This window comes from Biomphalaria glabrata, chromosome 1 (assembly GCF_947242115.1).
Source record: "Biomphalaria glabrata chromosome 1, xgBioGlab47.1, whole genome shotgun sequence".
Taxonomy (NCBI): domain Eukaryota; kingdom Metazoa; phylum Mollusca; class Gastropoda; family Planorbidae; genus Biomphalaria; species Biomphalaria glabrata.
The window spans coordinates 11,586,068-11,609,549 of NC_074711.1; the positions used below are offsets into that span (position 1 = coordinate 11,586,068).

The 23,482-nt window shown below is 35.0% G+C and overlaps 2 protein-coding genes across 9 annotated transcripts in view; one reads left to right on the plus strand and one right to left on the minus strand.

Moving 5' to 3' along the window:
- LOC106072930 (N-acetyltransferase 8-like) lies at positions 1 to 717 on the plus strand. The gene has a single exon (XM_013233393.2). It carries the CDS (start codon positions 1 to 3, stop codon positions 715 to 717), a length of 717 nt encoding a protein of 238 aa, XP_013088847.2.
- Positions 718 to 9,830: 9,113 nt separating this feature from the next.
- The window catches only part of LOC106072913 (obscurin-like), a 217,341-nt gene continuing 203,689 nt past the window's right edge, over positions 9,831 to 23,482 (minus strand). For all 8 annotated transcript variants that reach the window (XM_056022149.1, XM_056022142.1, XM_056022130.1 and 5 more), the window contains one exon: positions 9,831 to 14,989. In XM_056022149.1, the coding sequence (XP_055878124.1) occupies positions 14,817 to 14,989 (173 nt within the window). In that variant the 3' untranslated portion in view covers positions 9,831 to 14,816. The remainder of the gene's footprint in view (positions 14,990 to 23,482) is intronic.

Below are 23,482 nucleotides of genomic sequence, written 5' to 3' on the forward strand. Positions count from 1 at the left end.
ATGCACCCAGTTACTAAAAATTTTGCTACAATTCTGCGTCCTTGGATGCCTTCTGACAAAGAAGCCGTTTGGCAAGTCTTGAAAGATGGAAGCTATAGTAATGTAAATGCAGCATTCAAAATTTGCTTACAGAAGTCACTTGCAAAGGTGCTTGGAGCTGTTTTGGTTGCCATAGGAATTGGAAATGGACATCCTCCCTTAATTATAGCACTGTACTTGATCATTTTTATAGGGCTTATTTATTGCATTTGTTTGTTGGGCACAGTCATATATTTATATGGACCCAATTTCAAAGATATTGAAGACATATCTCATACATATTTCAACAATCAAAACCATCATTTCTGGGTTGCTGAATGTCAAGGAGAAATAGTTGGCACAATAGCTATCGTCAGAAAAATTTCTAGCCTTCCAGGATCACCAGATAACAACTCCACAGAAGACATTGAACAAATTTCAAAAGTTGCTTGGCTGCGCAGAATGGCTGTTAAAAGATCACATCGTGGTAAAGGCATTGCAAAACTCTTAGTCTTAGAAACAATTAAGTTTTGCCAAGAAAAAAACTACAGTAGTATATTTCTTATAACAACAGAAGTTCACCATGCTGCAAGAGAACTTTATAATCGTATGGGATTTCAGCTAGTTGCCTGTAGGCCTTATAAATATTTTCATGGATTAGTAACTGTTCAAACATTTGAATATGTCTTAAACTTATGATAATATAAATAGATTTATACAATTACTGTTAACCTTCAATTAATACATGAAACAAAAGTGTAAAATGAAAAGTGTAATGTCAGTCTTTGCAAATCAACATGGCTGCCAGGTCGTGTGGTATGCACCCTGGACTGTAGGTTGGTGATCTGGATGGTCCCAGGCTTGAACCCTGCTTGCTGCCATCCCCTGACTGACTCCAATGTTTAATCACAAATAAAAGTACAAATCACAATGATTCAATTCTTTGGTTTTGCATTCAAGCCTTTAGCCACTTGACCTTATCAATTAAAAACAGTCAAAAAAAATATTCCTCATCCTGGAGTTTGCAGTTCCTTAAGGGATATTTGGTAAATTTCCACAAGGAATATAATGGATAAAACACAAACCCACAGAAGTGTCTATCCACACAGTATACATAACTGAACGGAGGCTATTGTTCTCCAATCTCACAAAAGTTCTTTTTTTTTTTTTTCCTAAAGTGATTAAATTTAATAAATGTATTAGTTATAGTGGATGATGCTTCTTTAAGAAAACAAAACTCTGAGCCTTTTTTTTTCCAAGCAATCTATTTTAATTAATATATTATTGTGGATGCCATTGCATTTAACAGAAATATACTAACAGATATGCTTATACAGAAATAATAGATCCAGTGCAGCCTTCCATTTCATATATAATATATGGTTTTGTGGTGGCAAAATAAAAATAAAAAAGCTTTTTTAGTTTTGTATGACAATTTATATAATTTGGCTTTATTTTTAGCTTCATTAGTAATTATCTGTACTATTTTTCAGTAAGACTTTATTATGTTTAACCTGTGTTTCCTTCATTTGTAATTTGTCATCCATAACCATTTCACTGTCATTATGTTTTTTGAGTTTCATTTTTTATTTCTTTGGTAATAATCATTATATAGTTGCATTTATTATATTGGTTTTATATATATTGGTTATATTTATTATATTGGAACAGGTTACCTCAGTTAAAAAATGTATGGAATAAAAGTACGCACTTAATTTGTTTTTTATTTTCTATCTTTTGCTATAATATACAATGTGGTGAAGATAAGAATGATAAAGGATATTAGAATTAGTTTGATATTACTGGTACTTTGAGAGTGAAAGTCATTCTCTAAGGATTGGGTGGCAGTTGTAAATTTGTCTGCAATCCACTTTTAAAAGAATATTCTTCGTTCTTTTATGACAATTTTGTATATATATATATATATATATATATATATATATATATATATATATATATATATATATATATTTGTGATATATATAATACTGTACCGGGTAATATGCTATAAATATGTTTTTCTGTGTATGATATTTGTAGAATGTAATGTGCAAAATATTGATACAGAAAATTGATACTGTACTACTAGAGTTCCTCTTGTTGGCATAGTTAAGGTCCTAATTAATATGCAGTACCATAATTAGAAAAATAAAAATTTACGAAAGGACATTTTTTAAAATTAAAAAAAAAAAAACTTTCAATACTTTACTTTGTAAAAAAAACAACTTTTTATTAATGCTTGAGTGTTCTCAATTAAACAGTCTACTTTTATGAATACATATTTCTTGTATAGTATTCTGTATGAACAATATAGTTGTAAGTAAAGCAATTGCTTATGATAAATGTGTCACTTCACTTTGGTGGTGTTGTTTTATGCCTAAACTAAGCTTTTTTTTTTTAACCACTGTAGTGCATTGTTTCCAGTCCGCACACATTACAAAAATAGGGATAAAAATTATGAATTATCCGGTAATCCTGATAATGTAATACATATAGAAATACAGTGCACTACCTATTGATACATTTCACAAAATATACCTGTACCGGCATATTGATACAATAAAGGAAATGCATATTTATACAAAAATAAAATATATTTTAATACAATTCATGAAAGTTGAGAAAGTTAATGCTTGTGTAATTTATTCTTACTCTATACGCAAAGCAAAAGAGAAAACTAAACTCTTTCCATTTGCTATGTCTTCGTAGGATCTTGAAAATCACATGGAAAGAAAAAGTGTGCAATACCTAGATCCTTGCACGAACAAATATTTACAGCCCTCAGCTTGCGCTGGCTTGGACATGTTCGCCGGATGGAGGACAACCGCATTCCTAAAGTCATCCTCTACGGACAACTCGCGACTGGCTCAAGAAAAACTGGTCGCCCCCCTACCTCCGTTACATAGATGTAATAAAGTGGGACCTAAAATCAGTGAACATCAACACTGACCAGTGGGAAGACATAGCTCTAGACCCCACCAGATGGCGAGAGACATTGACCAGGAAAGCTATGGACAGTGAAAGAACATAGGTCTCAGCTCTGGAAGAGAAACGTACAAAGTGTAAAATGGCCAGTTCCTCTACTGCCGTAGCGATAGCGAAAGCCACATTGGCCTGCTGTGTTTGCGGACGGGAGTGTCTCTTCAGGATAGGGCTCCACAGCTACATGAGGAAGTGCGAGATGAACCATAGTCGTTCTACGACTGAAGGAGGCCAAAGATGATGATGATGAATTTATTCTTATTGCTTTATCAATATTTGGTCTATAATAAACTGTAGGCCCCTACATTTTTATACTGATGACCACAAATATCAATTAATTTGTGATTTAAAAAAATCAACAAAATATTATTTGATCTACACATTATTTGAAAAAAAATTATCATTCAAAAGAAAAAAAAAGATAAAAATGCCATAGACATGTATATGTCAATGATAAAAGCTGACTCATAGAAAACTTTGTTCTCACTATGCTTAAAGTGAATGTATAGGCCAGTGCAACCGTGCTAAATGTACTTAAAAATAAACTAGTTTTAAAGAAAAGAAATTCTTGACCGAAACATCCTGGACATGAATTAAATGCACTTTAGTTTCATTTCTTGTTTGTTCCTGAGAAGTTCTGGTGTAAAACAAAAAGCTTGTACAATTAGGTATAAGAGAACTGTTGAGAAATGTACAGTAACAAAGTAATTGCACCGAATTGTAAAGCCGAAATAGTCCTGTTGTGATTCTTGGATGACGTGCCTTAATGGTAAAGAAAATCCAGCTCTCAAAGATAACTGAAAACAATTCAAGCATGTAGAAAGTAACTTTAAAGTTTGTTTGTTTTTTAAAGCGTCGTATGAGATTAAATTACAAGTACCGTAAAATGAATTGCCAATACGAGGAAAGCGGAAACAGGGACGCCACCGTATACCTTGGTGCCACACTTTCATGGAGGACCTTAGATGATTGGACACCAGGTGGGAAGAGGCTTCAGACATTGCCAGTGATGGATCTTTATGGAGTCAGCTTGCTGCCCAATGCGCCGCATAGCGCGGGAGGATCCAAGTCTAACTAAAAAAAGTGAGTATAATATAGTACCGGTACTAAAATCATCTCGGAAGTGCATGTATAATTTTATATCACATATGTTGGTCACAAATAGTTCTAGAGAAAAGCCAGACAACAAACAGAAAGTACACGCTGTAAAGTCCAGGTGTTTTCAGCCAGAGTAAAACATTGTAAGCTTAGATAATTTTAAATTTAGAATAATACTGACATGAACAAAATACTTAACAAAACTGAATAGCAATATTGCAAATTTAAATAATTACTGTTAAGTTTACTACCTGCCTCAAAATTTGGACACATCAAAGAATTTTTGTAGTGAGTGTAATCATTTTTTTGAAGAAGAAAACAAGCAAACAAAAAAAAAAGCTTTTCTAAGGGGAATAATAATATAATTCCAAATTTCCTCAATAATGTAAGATTTACTTCTCTTCTTCAGAATGAAACTAAATAATTAATGAGTTGTTTTTTAAATTGATTGATGTTTTGTTAGGAACAATCAATGATTGTGATCAGTTTAAACTTGATCAGAGAATGGGAAGTGGGAGAAATCACGTGTTTAAAATGTGTACCAAACAGATAGACAGGAGTGAGTTTATACAAGCTTTGTTTAAAAAAAAAAAAAGCCTTTGGCCTTTGAAAAACAGTCGTAAATATTCTTCAGACATGGAGAGATAACTCTTGGTCACCACGATTTCAGTCTTAGGGATGCGTTGCTAAAAGAGACCCTGGATGATTGAGTATCGTAGTGCCAGTTATCCAAAGACGCTGGCGTACATTTAAAACGAAAGCCATATATCAGAATCCAACATGAATGTATAACTGAATGTTTTATTGTCCCCAATTTTTTTTTCGCTTGTCAAAAAGAAGTAAATTTATTCCAGCAATTTCAAGAGTTATAAATTACATATTCCTTTCTTTATATTTGTTATATCATTATGATGTGTCGATGTAGATATATAGTTATACCGGTTATACATAGACTTAGTGAAACTGACTTGCATTGGTCTTACATACATATTTATTGAATAGAAATATCTTAGGTGGAAACATTTTAAAAGTAAAAATATTGCATCATGTGACAAGCTGTATTTTATATTAATATATTTTTTCTCATATAAGTAAACGATTTTGATTTGAGTGCACAGCATTTCCTTTTTTTTTTCTTTTTATAATTACTTTCTTTTTACATTGTACTTAGATTTCTTGTTCAGCCTGGACTGATCCCAGCTTGTCGAATATAATGGTCTGTGTGTGTGTGTTTTGCTAATGGAATATCAGAGTACAGAGGAATGTGAAGAAGTGGAGAGAGCTTTTCTCACTTGCAACATGGGAAATAGTGTGTGAGTGTGTGTGCGTTTGTCAAGCGGTGTGCGCGAGGGCAGAGAGCGAAAGAGAAAAACCATTGTTTTACTTTAGGTCAGATGTGCCTTGGGATTTACGATTGGCTTTATCTCTAGCCGCCCTAGCCTGTCTTCCCTATGAGGTAGTAATAGCAGTGCAGAACTGTTGACCATGGTTAAAGTAAAAGATGTTACTTTAGAATAGTGTAGAATTATCAAGTAAGGTCTTCTGCCAAAACCATACACGGGTCAGAAGTAGCCGAGTTTCGTTCTTGTATCTTTGATTTGACGTCGTACCTTTAGACACGAAGATGATTAGCCTACGTTCTAGTTAAAATCTCTTGCAGGATAAGATAAGATAGGACCGCGGGGGGAGGGCTGCACACCCTGGACCATCAAGCCATCTTTCTTTTTGTATAGTTTTGACCAGCTCTTTTTGTTAAAATATATTTTATTCATTCTGATCTATATGAAAACCAACTATCAATGACAAGGCTTTAAACATAGATCTACAATTGTTCTATACATATATCTAGTCACACAACGTCTGGCTCTGTAGCTTCAAGTAACGGTAATATTAGTTCTTACTGCTCAAGTGAGCGTTTACATTATCGCAAGTTGCTTCCCTTTTACCAGAGATTTAGAAAGTATTTTAGTTAACAAAAAAACTATACGTGGAGTTATTCTCTCTTGTACACTATATTGTAGCGTCCTTACATGGCATTAACCCGTTGCTATACGTAGATCTATATACTGCTGTTTTTTTTTTGTTAGCAATATAAACATGATAACAAAATACAATAGAGTCTCTCCCAGCGGGGTCGCTGAAATACGCTGAAGAAAGAGATAATTTGCCGTTACGAAATGTAAGGAATGATATCCCTCTCGGTTAAATTGTGACAAATGTGTTTTGCTAAGGAGTAACAGAAAGTGAAATAAACGCAGGATGCCACACATCTCAATTAGTTTGTCCAATTAGTCGAACCCCGTGCTTGGTCTTACTGTACAGGAATCCATAGCGGTAGTAGATAGCAGTCATAGATCACGATTATCATGTCTAAAAGGGCCAAGAGTTTAGCATATCAGATTTCTTCCATAGCGGGAAGCACTCGCTCTATTGATCCCATTCGGACGCTCCCTTGTGGGACATGTGTGTCTTCGATGTCAGAAGGGGGAAAGTTCAAGTGTTTCTCAAGTTTATGGTTCCAGCGCTACAGATTCTATTGGTGTCCAAAACTTAGTTTTCTTGTTATAATGATGATTTTGCTTCTGTTCTTTTTTCTTTAATTATGAATTAAATTAGCTTATATTAACCGGAAGTTAGACTTTATTGCATTGGTTTATAAAATGATTAAAGACTTTTTTTTATAAATATGCAAAAAATATAAGTTGTGTAAAAAGGGACATTACTCGGTTTAACTTTGGGAAAGGACCTGCAGACGTAAGAGACACTAATAAAGCATACATTATTGAGAGAAGACATTTAAATCAGGCAGCTAATGGCTTCCGAAAGATACAACTGATGAACTCTTATAAAATACCGCGGGAAATACAAAATCAAAGAGAAAGCAACCCCTGAAAAGAACTTTGAAGACGGAGATCCCGGCCGACAACGACTTTGCGTTAGTTGGGACAAATATATAGGTCAGATTCTCAGAACTGGGTTTGCGTAGCCGCGTGCAATAATGTACATTTTCAGCATGATTTTTGGAGGTATCGACGCAGTAAACACAAGGTCTACTCATCTCAAAAATAAATAAATAAATAAGTACAGCCTTATGGAGATATTAATCACTAAGCACAGATTTTCTTTAGCACAACCATGCCTTACACTTAATTTTTCTATTTATGAAATTATATGGATACGACTTTATGCTGCTTTAGTGGTATATTTTTAACTGACTATTTAAGACTTGCGAACCTATTTAAGTTCAAACCATCTTCTTGAGTACAATCGACAAAATGATTTTACAATGGAGACACACGATTCCTTGTAAGTGGATTACCAGGACAGTGACAGTTTACGCATTGTAACATATTGTAATAACTTAGTCAGGCAACTCAACGAGGCACATCGATATTTATTGACAAGACATCACAGGTACACAAACAACATCTATCTTAGACACAATCTCTCCATATTGGCTCTCTACTTGGGCGGAAATCTTTAGTCTCCTAATGTCAACATCCTGTTCTAGTCTGGTTACTAGAAGTGCGCACCTCTGAACTAGCCTGGATGGCGGTGCGCATGGCGGAGTCATAACAATATTTATATACTTTTAAAAACTTTAAATAAATTCTTAGCAACGTTAGGCCTACTGGGTGTCAAACAGAACTTTGAATACAGTCAAACAAATGTTCACATACAAGCGGGTGGAGGATTAGCACGAACAAGTCTTTATTTAGGCTAAATTGTTTTTTAATAAGCCTACCTCAAGTCAAACCTTCATAGAACCTTAGTGTAGGCCTACCGATAACTGAGTTGTTTATTAAATTTGAAGTTGCTTTAAGTTTATTGAAAGATTATCTAAACTTTGCTTTTATTTTTACGTAAATCTAATAAAGATTACATCTTTACATAGAAGTCAGTAGATCTAGATCTAGAATAGATCTTAAGAATTCTACACCAGAAGTCTTATATGTAGGCTAGTTCTGGATCTAGATGTCCATATAATGAAGTACCAATAAATAATTGCACAAGTTCGCATTGCCCGCTGGCCGAATGGATAACATAGTTCGTTCAGCTGAAGGTGTCAAAATATCTAGTTTGAACTTAACATTAAAAAAAAAAAATACAATTTTTTTATTTTGTAAGTTGTAGAAAGGAGGTATGTCTTTTTAAACATGTATTTTTGAAATTATTTTTCTTGTTCTCAATTTATCTGCTGTGTACATCTAAAATAAATTTGTCTATGTCAATTAGTCTGTGTTGTATTCTGAGTCCACGGAGAGCTACAGAGTCTGTCTACATGTCACTGACGCTATTATGTCTAGTTTGGTTTTGAATCAGAAAATATTATGAATTAAATGAACGTTTCAACTTAGAACCGGCCAGCTGTTTTACAATTGAGACATAAGTTACCAAATGTTAACCAAGCGCTCTTAACGTTTATTGGAACTAAAAATACAAATATCAAACATTTCGTGAGTTGAAAAAGTAGGCCCTAATGTTAGCTTACCACCAGAATTAAAATCAACACCATTACAAAAAAACTTTTTGTTTCGCCTTCCGTCCACTAAGTTTGCTAAAAGGTGTTTTCATAACTTCTGCGTTTGTATTTGAATGAAGCGTTTCATCTTATAAATACAAACGATAATTTACAAACTCTTGAGACCAAATGGTCACTTTTGGGAATCACAAAAAAAGCGGAGAGGGGGTGAGGAAGGTTAAGAGTTATATTTAAAAAATAAGGTGGTGGGGGTGGTTCATCGTCATTATAGCTACTAAGTTAGGCAGCATTCAAAAAGCGGCCCCACATTGCTAGATTTATGTGAAGCTAGACAAACGAATGAAGTCTCTTTTCGACATATATATTATTTTGTCGCATAGACTTTATCTTCATTCTTTTTATCAAGCAGGGGAGTTCAGTCCCTTATCTGAGCTGAACTGCACAGTCGGTTCCTTATTAAGACTAAGGCTAAGACTACTTTATTGATCCTTACGGAAATTTGTTGTGATTACAAGGACTCTTTTCTCATATAAAGACAACACAACAGAAAAATACACATAAATACAACAGATTCAACATAAAGAGTTCATTCAGCGACTACACACAGGTATCTTAGTGCAAATTAGTTGTCCATATTGTTTTTCTTCTAAAGACGATGTTATGTGCCCAGTATCTTGTTCGGGCTTCTTGGTAAAGTATGTAGCTTTAAAGGAGCTAGTAAGCTGGTGACACTTCACAAGGATATGCTTCGCTAGTTTCAATTTCGTCTTCTGGAAAGCGTTGTTAGCTTTGAGACATAATGAAGAACTTCCAAGAAAGTCTTGTGTAAAAATGGACATCCTCACTATTGTAATACGTTTAGACCGAGCAGAATGCATAAAACCAGATGAGAACAAAGTACCGTCGATGTGGTGAGATGGACGAAACTTCGTTACATGAAACCCCGTACGATGTGTTTGTATTGAATGAAATGCAATACTGGGGAAATCCAATGAATGGACCAGTCATTATGACTAAACTTTTGTTTTCAAGGAATGTTTTTTTTTTAATAAAAGAACTTTTCTGAATATAAACTGTGGCTCTGGATACTCATAAGGAACTTGATAGCGTCACACTACAGGATCAGTAGTGTACATTTTATCTTAGTATTACTATTTGATAACAGTTTAATTAGTAGCACTAATTTATAAGTAAACTTTTCTGCTTAAAATAACAACAAATAGCGATAAAAAAGAAGCAAACACATGAATTTAGCATGACATATATAATGTTATTGATGTTTTTATACATGAGACTTACACTTCACATACGTGACGCATTCACTGAGGATGTAATAAACACATTTAGCAAGCAAAGTTTAAACCCAATTCTTATATATCAATATATATCAGCCAGATTAGACAGAACGCTTGTGTGTTGACCTTAAATGTCAGCTTTAAAACTAAAACGCTAAAATAAAACATTCTAAAAATCTCTCCATTTTTTGTAACACTGAAGATCAAATTATTAAAAGGCAATTAAACTTGAAAGCAAAGCCAGACCATCCAAAATGTTCTCATCCACTCCATGATTTTAAAGATCTAGTGAGTGATTTGATTCATGTAGATAGAGAAAAAACTGTTTACAAAAATTTCTATAAAAAATCTTAGAACACAAATGATTAGGAAAGATGAAAATTGATGGAGGCATGTGGGACATTTTTTCGAAGAACGCGTGTTGATGAGTGTACAGGACACAAACGACGGATACGTGTTATAGTGAGATCAGACTTCAGTCATTAGATTTATATTGAAAAGAATGCTGGACAAGATGGCTAACGGAAGAAATACAATCTAAGACATTCTAAGAGCAGGTTATTATAAAAGAAATAAACAGCTTCCTGTTTGCACTGATAATCAAAGGTTCTGAGTAAGGCTTAGATTAATAATAATAATCAATCGCAGTAATTCTTCACTTCAGGACTAGAAGGTTAATTTTTTTTAATCAGATATAGACTATATGTATACATTTCTAATAGAACTAAATGCCTAGATTTAAAATTAGACTTTATACTGTTGTTAAAAATCATTAAGCTAAAAAATTATTCCTTGTAGCATTTGATTTGCACCAGTTATCAATGAATGTATGAGAGCACACTCTGATAATTTTGACTGAAATCCAGATCTAACAATTAGAACCCATGTTGAGATGTCAGCCATATTATTGTCACGAAATCCCAGGAAGCAATTACCAAAATTAAAATGCAAAAGAATTTATAGATCCTTCTTTTGATGTACGAATCAGAAATGGTGTGATATTAAATTCTCAAATCTGAAGATAATATTACACGTTTCCTGTTCGGTGCGAATTCACAGAATCCTTAACGTGTTTTGTTGGAGTGGCAGAACTGAGTTATTACAAATTGACTCTTTGACATTCTATAAATCTTATTGCATTTTTGAAAATTTGTGCTGCATTTTGGAAACTTCTTTTCCGAAACAAAATCAAAGGTCTTGTTCTTTGGAAATGTATTTGATTCTCTTTTTGAAAAAGCGCAAAGCTCCAGTATATCAGAAGTCTTTAGATCTTATCATGTTCTGGTGCTCTACAAGTCTGCACACTTAAGTAGAATGTAGTCTATATAAAGAAAACTAATGACAACTTTGACATTGATAATAAATAAATAAATAAATTTTGCTGGCATTGTAAAATAAAAAAAACCAACAACAATAAAGCAACAAAAACGTAATTGAACAAATAAACAAACAAAAAATGAAACCCCAATTCAATAGCGATCTGGTTATAACACATAACATAACATTGATAGGCGTAATCATTAAAGAGAACCCAATTTGGTTAGCTGTAAACAAAAATTGTCTCTAGGCAACAGTTTATATAAATACATGTACTAAGTTCTGTAACTCACTTGTTTTAACTTGAAATCCGTTTTTGTTTTTTAAAAAAAAAGAGTAAAAGTTTTGTTTCAATTTACTATCACAAAATCCAGAAAATCAAGATGTGAAAAATATGTGACACAGACGCACACACACACTTTCTCTCTCTATTCATGAATTTCGAGTTGGCAGTATAAGATATGGTGGATAGAGAACATAAACAAATGAAAAACATTTTAAATTCATCATATGTATAAACATAATACATAAATAAATATATAATACATAAATAATAATGAATGAATGTTTTGTCCGTCAGTAAAACACTTTGAATCTCAGAACCAATTTCCGAGTCAAAAATCAACATCAGCCCAAACTGTACACACCAAACATGTAGGCCTACACACCAAACACGTAGGCCTACACACCAAACACGTAGGCCTACACACCAAACACGTAGGCCTACACACCAAACATGTAGGCCTACACACCAAACACGTAGGCCTACACACCAAACATGTAGGTAGGCCTACACACCAAACACGTAGGCCTACACACCAAACACGTAGGCCTACACACCAAACACGTAGGCCTACACACCAAACACGTAGGTTTACACACCAAATACGTAGGCCTACACACCAAACACATAGGCCTACACACCAAAAACGTAGGCCTACACACCAACCTCTGAATTGGACTTCCACTTGCTTTGGTCTTAATGAAATACAAACAAGGTACATAGGTAACATAAAAAAGATATTGACAACTATGTATTGAAAAAAAAAAAAAAAACTGTCAAAGATCACAAACCAGCCAAGTATACCCGTTTAGTCAAGAAAGTAAACACATTTATAGAATGAGGGAGAAGAAAACCAAAATTGGCAACACATTTGTACACGAATAAATTACCTGGTCACATCTGGCTGTACATGTTTTCATCCTTATGTTTTAAAGACACAAAGGGGAAACTATGTAAGCAATGAGATGTAGACCTAAGCACATGAAGAAATATGGTGTCCGTACTTTTCTTATCAATTAAAGAAGACTCAAGCGAGCATTTGTAACATTCATTAATACAGAAAAAAGAAAAAAAAAAACGCGCAAAAGTATAGAAGATTGGGATGTTCTTTAACCCTTGGTGTACTGGGCCACATTACATTTGTAAAAAGCGAAATTTATCGACTAATTTTCAAGTTTTTACTTGTATAATTGTGCGAAATGTTTGAATGGAGATACGATAAAGTGGATCATCACAGAGAAGTGGTGCCTATTTTATCCTTTGGCCAGATTGTCATTTACCTTCTAAATTCCCAACACGCTTGTTACGGACCGTTTCGCCGCCAAAAATCGTCGAGTCCAATGCAATCAATGCTCTTCCCTAGTGCTATTAGAGCAAGGAATGGGTTGCCTGAGTCAGCCAGGAAAACTAGTGACTTGGCAGAGTTTAAGCCATGGACTAACATGTATGACTAGATTAACCTAGGGATACGCGTAGGACGTAATCATTTTTTTTTTGTAAAGTAACGCCTGTATTTCATAAGAAGTTTGAAAAGGTCGGATAGCACCGCGTGAAGGGCCAGATATGGCCCGCGGGCCGTAGGTTGGGCTTCACTGTCCAAGAAGACAAAACCTCAGTGCTAATGCAAACGTTTAGAATTTAATCAACGGCCTGACACGGAGATAAGAATCACGTGACTGTTTCCAGACGAGACAAACTTTCTCTTAACTAAATAGTCCGGAAGAAATGGACCAACACATTTTTTTCCCCGAATCATTTGTTTGCTGGCCCTTGTCCTCGAGTCAACAGAAATGTACTTCCTTCCCACATTTCCACTAGGTCACGCTGGACCATTCCATCAATCAGATCAGACGTTCATTCGGTCAAGTTTGATTTTGACGGCCGAGTAGCAGCACTTCACTATCTCTCGCGAAGGGCTGAGGTCAAATCGATGTAAAATGTTATGTTTAACTTGATGACTAGTGTCATACTAGACTGGAGACATTTTGGAAAAACACAAAACCCTACACCTACATTAGGCCTGTTATTTTTTTGTTGTTTATCTTTTTTTTCCGCCCGACATAGACCTACTTCTCCAACTGTGAAGTCTTATTGATCCATATCATGTGCATTTAAAATATTCATGTTTTAGTACGCCTACTTGTCTAGATCACATTAGGGGGGGGCGGGGAGGGAGGAGAGAGTGGAGCAAAATCGAGAGAAAATGGGAGGACGAATAAAAAAAAAATCAATATAAAAATAGACAATGCAATTTACAAAGAGAACGAAAGTAGATAGGTCAAACAGGATGGTCTAAAAACAGAAACTCAACATTCTTTCACTTTCTGCCACAAGGAAAAGCTCACATGTTACCATATCGTTTAAATAGGCTTTGAACAAACACGCTGTGGCCCTACAGAATGACAACAATCAAACAAAACAAAAAAAAATATAAACAAACACAAAGCTACAAAAGAAAAACAGCAATAAGCTGCAAAACATAAATCAGAAACAAAAATCACTCACTAAAGTAAATCTAAATATAGAAGAACACTCAGCCATATTTCACAAAGCCAGCAACTGTACCATACCAAGAACAAAATAATTAAACAGCATACGTAACTTTGCTTCCTTACAAACTATGAGGTATCCACTTTACGTTTCGAATGTTTTCTTCAATTGAATACACAGTAATGTAAACATTTTATAGTCTCACAGTCTAGTCTACTTTTACTATAAACACACGCACGAATATGAAGTTTTTCACCTCCTTTCAAGAGACTCGATTAACAACTAATGAAGGGTGTATGTAAAATACTTTTCCACCATATGTTTGTTTACTTCAAGGGAGGACCATGAACACTACTACCGGTGTTTAGAAACGTTAAATCATTAGAAACAATTTCTATAAATTTTTACAAATTGCACTGCAACTAATTTATTTTAAAAAAGTGTCTTTACGACATTCCTTCCCCACAATTGAATCAATTACGTGTATAGTAGACCTATTATGTATACATTGTCATCGGTTGGAGTCTAATAATTCAAAGCTATAGCAATATCTGTAAGGTTTACTTTGTTCTACTTATCATATTTACATACACTTCTGTAGAGTTGCCTACATTGTATCATGGTAAAACAATGTTAGAAATGCTATGCGAGTGTTCTGACTTCAGTAATGTAATGACCGAACTTTTAAGAGAAACGGGAGCTGAATACTTCAGAACCCAAAATGTCTCATAATTGTTTCATGACAAAATTATTACAGTTTTTACAACGGTCTCCAACAATAGTGAATACAGAACCGAGTGGGAATAGAAGAAAAAAAAAAAAGGCATTGCCCTAAAATAATACACCATTTTCAAGTTGGCAGCCGGAAATTGTGAACAATGTGGGACAGGGAAATGGCGAAGAAAACAACCAATAGCAATTCAGAACAGGAAGGTGTCAATCTCCAAGCGTGGTTTTCTGTGTTGCTCAATTGTTCTTGTTTCCCACTGGCACTACTTTCTCCGTCGGAATCTTTTTCTGTACCTGGAAAACGTACAACAAAAAATGTATTAAAGGTTACGACGTAAAGAAAGAAGTGCATATTACACAATACACCGACAATAACAAACCGAAAAGAATGATGTATTAATCAGGACCATGGCAATAATTTGATATATAAGAAATGTTTGAATATATATATATGTATGTATGTGTGCGTGTGTGTATATATATATTTATATATATATATATATATATATATATATATATATATATATATATATATATAGGTATATATATAATGTAACAGGGATTAAAAAGTAAGGCAAGATACAATTTATTGCAAACAGATCATCTACATCATCTGCCATATAGATCGCAAGGTCTGAAAGGGAAACTTTTTTATATGGTACTATATGATGTATGTAGATCGCAAGGTTTGAAAGGGAAACTTTACGTCGTGGGATCGGTAGATATTTCTCGGCGCTTTGGGAATGAGGGTACTACAATAAACTTATACATACGTTGTGAGTAAAAGAGTATACCACAAATAATCATACTAAAACACTTAACACTTAAAAAAAAAGAATTGATAGGTCATTTTAATCTTTTACACTTTTGTTTAAAACTAAATCCACCACAAACCAGCATTGTATAGCTAATTAGACATTGATTTATTTTCAATAGCCTAAATCTATCTACATCGTTACAACGAGTCTGTCCAAAACATCAATAGGCCTAAATAAATAGATAACTATGTGCACATCAAAAAAGGCGAATATGTCCGAATTAAATGGACAAATATTATCGAAGAAACAAAAACAACAAAGATATAAATAACAAAGAATAATTATACTAAAAAGGCCATATGTCTAATCCATAGTGGAAAGCATCTTCAAATGCTTAACGATTCTTCATGTCGAATATTGAGTTTTGATTTTGGAGAGGCCGAAAATATTTCAGCATTGAACTGTTCACTATACGAGACACAAGGTCAAGACACAATATTGAAAGATAATATGAATGAAATAATGTAAAGTGACAGTTGACGAAGCTGTAGCGATACGAGAAATCCAGAAGAGATAAATACAACAATACATTTGGAATGACCTCATGCCGGCACACGAAAGGAGATGGCCTTAGTTGATTGCTCAGATGGACTAATCTTGATAGCCAAAATGCCCAAACTGAACGCGGATTGACTCCGTAGGAATGACCTCTATCCTGAGTAAAGGCCGACCGGAAGTGTTGGTGGATTTCATCAAGTGACTGCTGGTACAAGCTATTCTAGTCACGAGTTCAATGTCTGAAACACAACACGAGAGGGCTAGCTTGAGCTAGGGTGACAACGGGCGGTTCTGGTGGTATATATTTTTTATAAGGATTTGGGATGCGGGAAACCTCATGGTCAGAAGCGTAACGACCAATCAACAGAATCTGGGAGGCAAACAATGTTTCCATACCTCAAGATAGTTTTCTCATAATATCCTAGTCGACTTTTTCATTCAACAGTTCTAGACAAACTCATGTTTGTTATCAAGCCATTACTAGAAGACTGATAACAGAACCCTTCTAAGTGTAGAGTCTAAAAATCTATATGGTGATAGCCATTCAACTTTAATAATCTTAAACTAAAATTTTCCTTAAATTTAAAATAAATTAACTTCATAAAAGAATTAATTATTAAAGTCTCTTTTATTTTCCGCTTCTTAAGACTCATTATTGTGTTTTTTTTTTAAGAGTAAAAGTCAAAGTTATCAAATATTATGAGTTAATTGTCAGTGTTTTAGCAAAACTAATAAAATATCAAGAAATGTTACTACTTAACAAAAACAAAAAAAATTTTTTTTTTAAAACTGTGATTGCGTTTGGGAAAAATAATCAAAATTAAAGACAATAAAAGAGGCAAAGAAAAAAGGCCTAAGGTCCAAGGATTCCTATGATGATAAAGCTAAAATTGAATAGCGCAAATTCTGATGTTTCCTATAAAAAAAAAAAAAGACATTATACAAAAAATTATCATATGGCTCTGACAAGAATCGCTGATAGCAATGCAAAAACGAAAGTGACAATGAAAGACAGGACCAGATCTAGATCTACATCCTTCTGAGAAATTGATGGGTATCATGTCCGAGTCTATAGAAAATGTATTTTTTTAAAAAGAGACACACCGTAGATCTAAAGATATGGAAGTCATTGAAAGCAACACTAAAGTAGATAACTCCAGTGAATTTAGACTGCTGTCAGGTAAACCGTACATTAGAAGGATGTGAGTGTGATAGTTACATTACAGCCACTTGTAGACCATTGAAGTAGCAACATATTCTAATATAGGTCAAGTTCTTCATAACGAGGGCAGGAAGGACAAATAGAAGGGGGAGTTACAAAGTTTAGTGAAACCAAACTTTATTTTAAATTCATTTATGTGAAGCAATATTTTCATTTTTTTTTACTCATGCTTACCCGGGGGTCCCGGGTTCGAATCCTGGTGATGACTGGGATTTTTAATTTCGGGATCTTTGGGCACCTATGAGTCCACCCAGCTCTAATGGGTACCTGACATTAGTTGGGGAAAAGTATAGGCAGATGGTCGTTGTGCTGGCCACATGCCACCCTTGTTAACCGTTGGCCACAGAAACAGATGACCTTTAAATCCCTATAGACTACAAGGTTTGAAAGGGGAACTTTATTTTACTTTTTACAAATAATATAAATAGGAAAAAAGAAAAAAGAGAAAAAAGGAAAAAAAAACACGTTTATTAGATCTGATGACTTAATGTCCAGTCTTTCTAGATCTACATGCAACAGAATGCGTTGTTCTAGTCTATGTCCTCTGTTTACACTCAGTAATAGTACACCCTTCCCTAAAGACTTTTTAGTTTTACATTTCGAGAACTCGTGTAGTCATTGAACAGTCTCATGCACGCGATACATTCCCTCGTTGAGGTCTCCCTGGTCAAGCACGTGCGGGCGTATTACAATGTAACATGTACGATGACTCATAGCGTACCAACGCCCTGGTTTCTAGCATGGACCACTGAGTCTATCTATCTATCTATCTATCTATCTATCTATCTATCTATCTATCTATCTATCTATCTATCTATCTATCTATCTATCTATCTATCTATCTATCTTTCCGTCCGTCTATCTGTCTGTCTATTTGAACATTTTAATTGACAACATTTTAATTTGAAATGTTATAGAGCAAGCAAAGGTTATTCTTCTCAAAGGGAAATGCCTATCTAGCTTGAGCACTGGGGTACTTGCTGCAGCAAAACTCACACAGATCTATGCTTGAAAACTTGCAATCATTATAAACCATAAAAAAATAGACCTGTTTTGTTGTTAATTTTCTGAAAGGTCAAACGAGTGTTTCGTGCATTTGTTGCTGTGCTGTGAATATGAACCAGATCAACATGAACAGGTTGTGAACATAACAGAAAAGAGTGTGAACAATCATTCGATGGGTCTGGTTAGTTTGAACAAGCCTACAGATTTTTTTGGTACTTTTCTAAAGTAAGTACTAATTTTACAGTTTCTTTGGGACTGTTTGAGTGCAAGTTTACTGTCTCTTTGGGACTGTTTGAATACACATTTACTGTTTCTTTGGGACTGTTTGAGTACACATTTACTGTTTCTTTGGGACTGTTTGAGTACACATTTACTGTTTCTGTGGGACTGTTTGAGTACACATTTACTGTTTCTGTGGGACTGTTTGAGTACACATTTACTGTCTCTTTGGGACTGTTTGAGTACACATTTACTGTTTCTTTGGGACTGTTTGAGTACACATTTACTGTCTCTTTGGGACTGTTTGAGTACACATTTACTGTCTCTTTGGGACTGTTTGAGTACACATTTACTGTTTCTTTGGGACTGTTTGAGTACACATTTACTGTCTCTTTGGGACTGTTTGAGTACACATTTACTGTCTCTTTGGGACTGTTTGAGTACACATTTACTGTTTCTTTGGGACTGTTTGAGTACACATTTACTGTTTCTTTGGGACTGTTTGAGTACACATTTACTGTCTCTTTGGGACTGTTTGAGTACACATTTACTGTCTCTTTGGGACTGTTTGAGTACACATTTACTGTTTCTTTGGGACTGTTTGAGTACACATTTACTGTCTCTTTGGGACTGTTTGAGTACACATTTACTGTCTCTTTGGGACTGTTTGAGTACACATTTACTGTTTCTTTGGGACTGTTTGAGTACACATTTACTGTTTCTTTGGGACTGTTTGAGTACACATTTACTGTTTCTGTGGGACTATTTGATAAAAGTGAACTTTAAGGATAAAAAAAAAGTAATTCAGTATTGTCTTTTTAATTTTTACAGTTCGCGCGAAAATATGTTCAAATGAAATAACTGAAGGGTGTGAATTGCGATGTTGAATACATTTCATTTACATGTAGACTTACTGTGGTATAAGACAATTGAAGTTTTGATATAGACAGACTGACAGAGGTTATATATGAGTCAGAGCCTGATCTTCAAGTTGAGAGGTTTGGGATGGAATTTGAGTTGAAATAGTTTTGTTTTGTTAGAAGTTGTGATATTCAAGTATTTTATTTTATATTAAATTTTACTTTTCAATGGACATATAGACACGATGGATGTAAAAGAGTGTGAATAAAGATGTTTTGTTTCGTATACGTTCTGAGTACCTGATACTTATGTTGTTGTTTTTTGAAAGAATTGTGAATAAAGATTTATTTTTGATCATGTTTTGTCATTTTATTCTACGTATTAAAAACCTTTTTTGTGTTGTTTGCCTGTTTCGTTTGGAGCTGACGAAAGCATTGTGGACGCTTGTGGCAGATAGTAGATGATCCTTTACGGTTTAACTAATGCACATCTATTGTATTTTTTTTACAAATATGTATTAATAAGAAAAACTACAATAAGAACTTAGATAAATATCAGAGGTGAGACAGTGTGACATTTTGCAAATCTCTTAAAGACTATGTTAGTACAAACAAAATAAACTCTTTATTTGAACGCCATATGACCGTGCGTGTATTCTGGTTTCTGTGGCTCTGAACAACCTTTTATTTTTACAAAGGTTTTATCAACTCTGTCTGTCTGTCTGTCTGGTAAAAATCCTGTACTAGTTATTTCTCCCACTTCCCATTCTCGGATCAAAACTTTGCACAATTTTTCATTGTCGAGGATAATATACATGAATGAAAAAAAACAGCAATAAGTCAATTAATTCGATGTAATTAATTAATTTGTTTTATATAGAAAAAGGGAGATATATCTCGCAGTATTGAGCGATATGGAAGTAATTATGCGATTACTCCCTTTATATAAGCTTTGTTTTTTTAAAAGTATTTAAAAAAAATATTTTGGTTGTTAAAAGTTTAAACTTCCTAAATTTAAGCTTTTTTATTCTACACCCGCAAACACGCTGACATTTACACTTACATTTATACAGTTAAATTACACAAACATTTCGATTACACCCCTACCATGTGCCACCACTTACTTCAGTAATAAACACGAGCCCCAAACCGTGTGCCTGTCTACGTTCTCACGGCATTAAAAAATGTAAACAATCATCATTGAAACAGTGTGTGTGTGTGTGTGTGTGTGTGTGTGTGAATACGTCAATCTGTGTGTTAGATGGCGTGTACATGTGTATACATTTTTTTTTAAAGACTCACGAAATATTGCGAGGCATATAAAAAGTATTTCGGAATGAATATCTTCTCTAAAGGAAGTTGATTGCTGAAAATTTTTACTCAAGTAGCCCCAGGATAAGTTAGAAAAAAAAAGAGTTAGCGAGAAAGAGAGAGTGAAAGAGAGAGAAAGAGAGAGTGAGAGAGAGAAAGAGAGAGAGAGAGAAAGAGAGAGAGAGAGAAAGAGAGAGAGAGAGAGGAGGGAGAATAGAGGAAGAAAAGAACGTTGATTTCTCCTTCTCTTTTTTAACTTCTAGCACGTGAAAACTTAAATGGAGATTTGTGGATAGAGAAAGACAGTTTTCAAGTGCCCACCTTGAACATTTTAATTAAGTAACGATTGATTGGAATGTATGAGGGGATAAGGGAGGCAACAAGATTAGGAAGATGAAATAGGGTTAGGATACAGGAAGTGACGTCACTGAACATGAATGGCGGCTATAGGAAAAGAAAAAACCTGTAAACAATTAACTTTAAACTGTCGCCTGATAAACGGGGTCTGCATCTGATGAAAACCAGCCCCAGACTGGAACGCAAGGGTTAATACCTTATAAACACTAGTCCTGTATTGGAGAAACACAGGGGTTCTCTCGTTAGAAACAATACAGTTAAATAGCAACACTGATAGGATCACTTAGTACAGTGTTATCCAAACAGTATTCCGAGAGGTCTGACTAGGTGTTCCACAAACTACTGGAATAGTTAACTAATATTCCAACAAGCGAAACAATCTCCCTAAAACGATTAATCAAAGTGTTCCTCTAAATTGCGGCTAAATGCTCAGAATGTGCGAAATGTTCCGTTAAGGAAAAAGTTTGGGAATCACTGACCTAAGTAAATACCAGACCCTGATGACAACAGGGAGTTCCGCTTTCAGATCTTGTGATCTCTAGGACAGATGATGTTACGCTCATCCGTTACTTTGGCCAACGGTTAACGAGCAGAGTGTCATGTGGCCAGTACAACGACAACGGCCTTTACTTTCCCCAACTAAAGTAAGAGACCCATTAGAGGTGGGTAGACTCAGGGGCGCCCTAAAAATAAAAAAATAAAAATTCAAACTCCCAGTCTTCACCGAGATTTGAACCCAGGACACCAGGTTCGAAAGCCAAGCACATAACTACTCAGCCACCTTGCCCCCAACGACAACACTAGATCTCGAATTATATTCAGCAGTCCCACATGACAACTGTTGAGTTTGCCAGTTTGAGAACACTAGCGATGTAACACTGAGTATTCACAAGTCATTACGGTGAGTCCCTTTTAGTGTCATACCTAAGCACTGTCAACACAGTGGATCTCATGGTATTAATAGAATAAACACACCATTGTCATATAGCTGCTGAATTCTCAGCTTGTGTATTTGATGAGCCCCCAGCCACAAATAACCATTTAGAGCTTCTTATCTTAAAACTCTTTGAAAAATGTCCCTCGCAGGTCAACACACAGGCATTTGCTTATTAAGGCATAGGCTTATTAGGAAACCGCCTGTCAGTTGGGGGCCTACCGGAGTTTTGTAAACGGTCTACAACTTGCAGGTCCTTATATCTGAGAAGTACGCGGCAGAATGTGGTTGCTGACCATGTTGATACGTTCGTTAAATGTGTTCCTAATGACGTACCATGACAGGCAGAATTCAGGAGATGAAGTTGTGAGAGGGACTCCTGGGAGAGGGAACTGATTATCCAACTCCCCCTTCCCGAGGTCCCATATACGCTACATGCTTAGGGTACCCCCCCCCCAAAAAAAAAAAAAAAAAGCATGAAAACATTGAGAACGCACCGTCGGGCTGGGTGTGTGTGTATTCAAGTTTAACTGATATTGACTCCACTCATACATGACGAGATATGACTTCTGACGACTTATTTGTAGAACACAAGATTGACAACATGTTATTATGTTATTACAGCGCCTTGAGCCTACATTTTGTTTGTTAGCAGCTCTTTATAAATAAAATTATCATTAATTATTATTAATGAAAGAAAGTTTTACCAGACAGAAATACAGACAGACAAACAGAGTGAGTATATATATAAGCTTTGTACAAATCAGTTGAATCTTTTCTTTCCTATAAGTATTTCTTAATTCTGCATATTTATACAGCAGGTTTCAGACGCTAACAAGAATACTAGAAAAACAATAAGAATTATAAAATAAACAAAACAAAAGATACACTGGACATCGATTTCAATGGCTGACATTCTTCGGCTTGTTCGTTCATATAGAAGATAGAAAAGTGTTTACCAACAAAATAACAGCTGATTAAATACATTTATTACATAACACCATTTGTTTCTATTCTGTATTACCTTAAACTGTCAGGAATTTTCAACAGATTGCAATTATAAACAACACATTTTATGTCTTATGTTCCCATAGCACTTTGAAGCTACACTTTGGTTGCTGGCCAGTAGGTATCGAGATATATATCAACATCATTATTTTTTTTTATAAAAAAAAGGATTTCAGGGTAGAGGTTAGAATAAAGTTGGCAAGGGGGGGGGGGAAAGGATATCAGCCTAGCGAGTTTTGAAATGTACTTTTTAAAAAAAAAATCTCAGGTGGTAATTAGGTCGTAAAAAACACTTCATGTTCATAAGCCTATGCGTTGCGCCACATCATTAAAACACAAGTTTCTCCAGCATGGTGGCCTGGCATCATTGAAATAGGGAGCAGACGTCAAATAGAGAGCAGACGTCAGGAAAGCGGGGGGGGGGGGGGGGGGGGAGGAAATGGCCGCGCCACAAGACAAGCAGATCCTCGTTATATTACGTGTCTTGTCTTAAAGCCAGTCCGTAACACAAACGAATGATTGGCGGGTGAGGGTGGGGAATGTGTGTGTGTGTGT

Bases quoted from the DNA above. Each gene is read 5' to 3' on its own strand.
- LOC106072930 (XM_013233393.2), top strand. From the start codon at position 1: ATGCACCCAGTTACTAAAAATTTTGCTACAATTCTGCGTCCTTGGATG.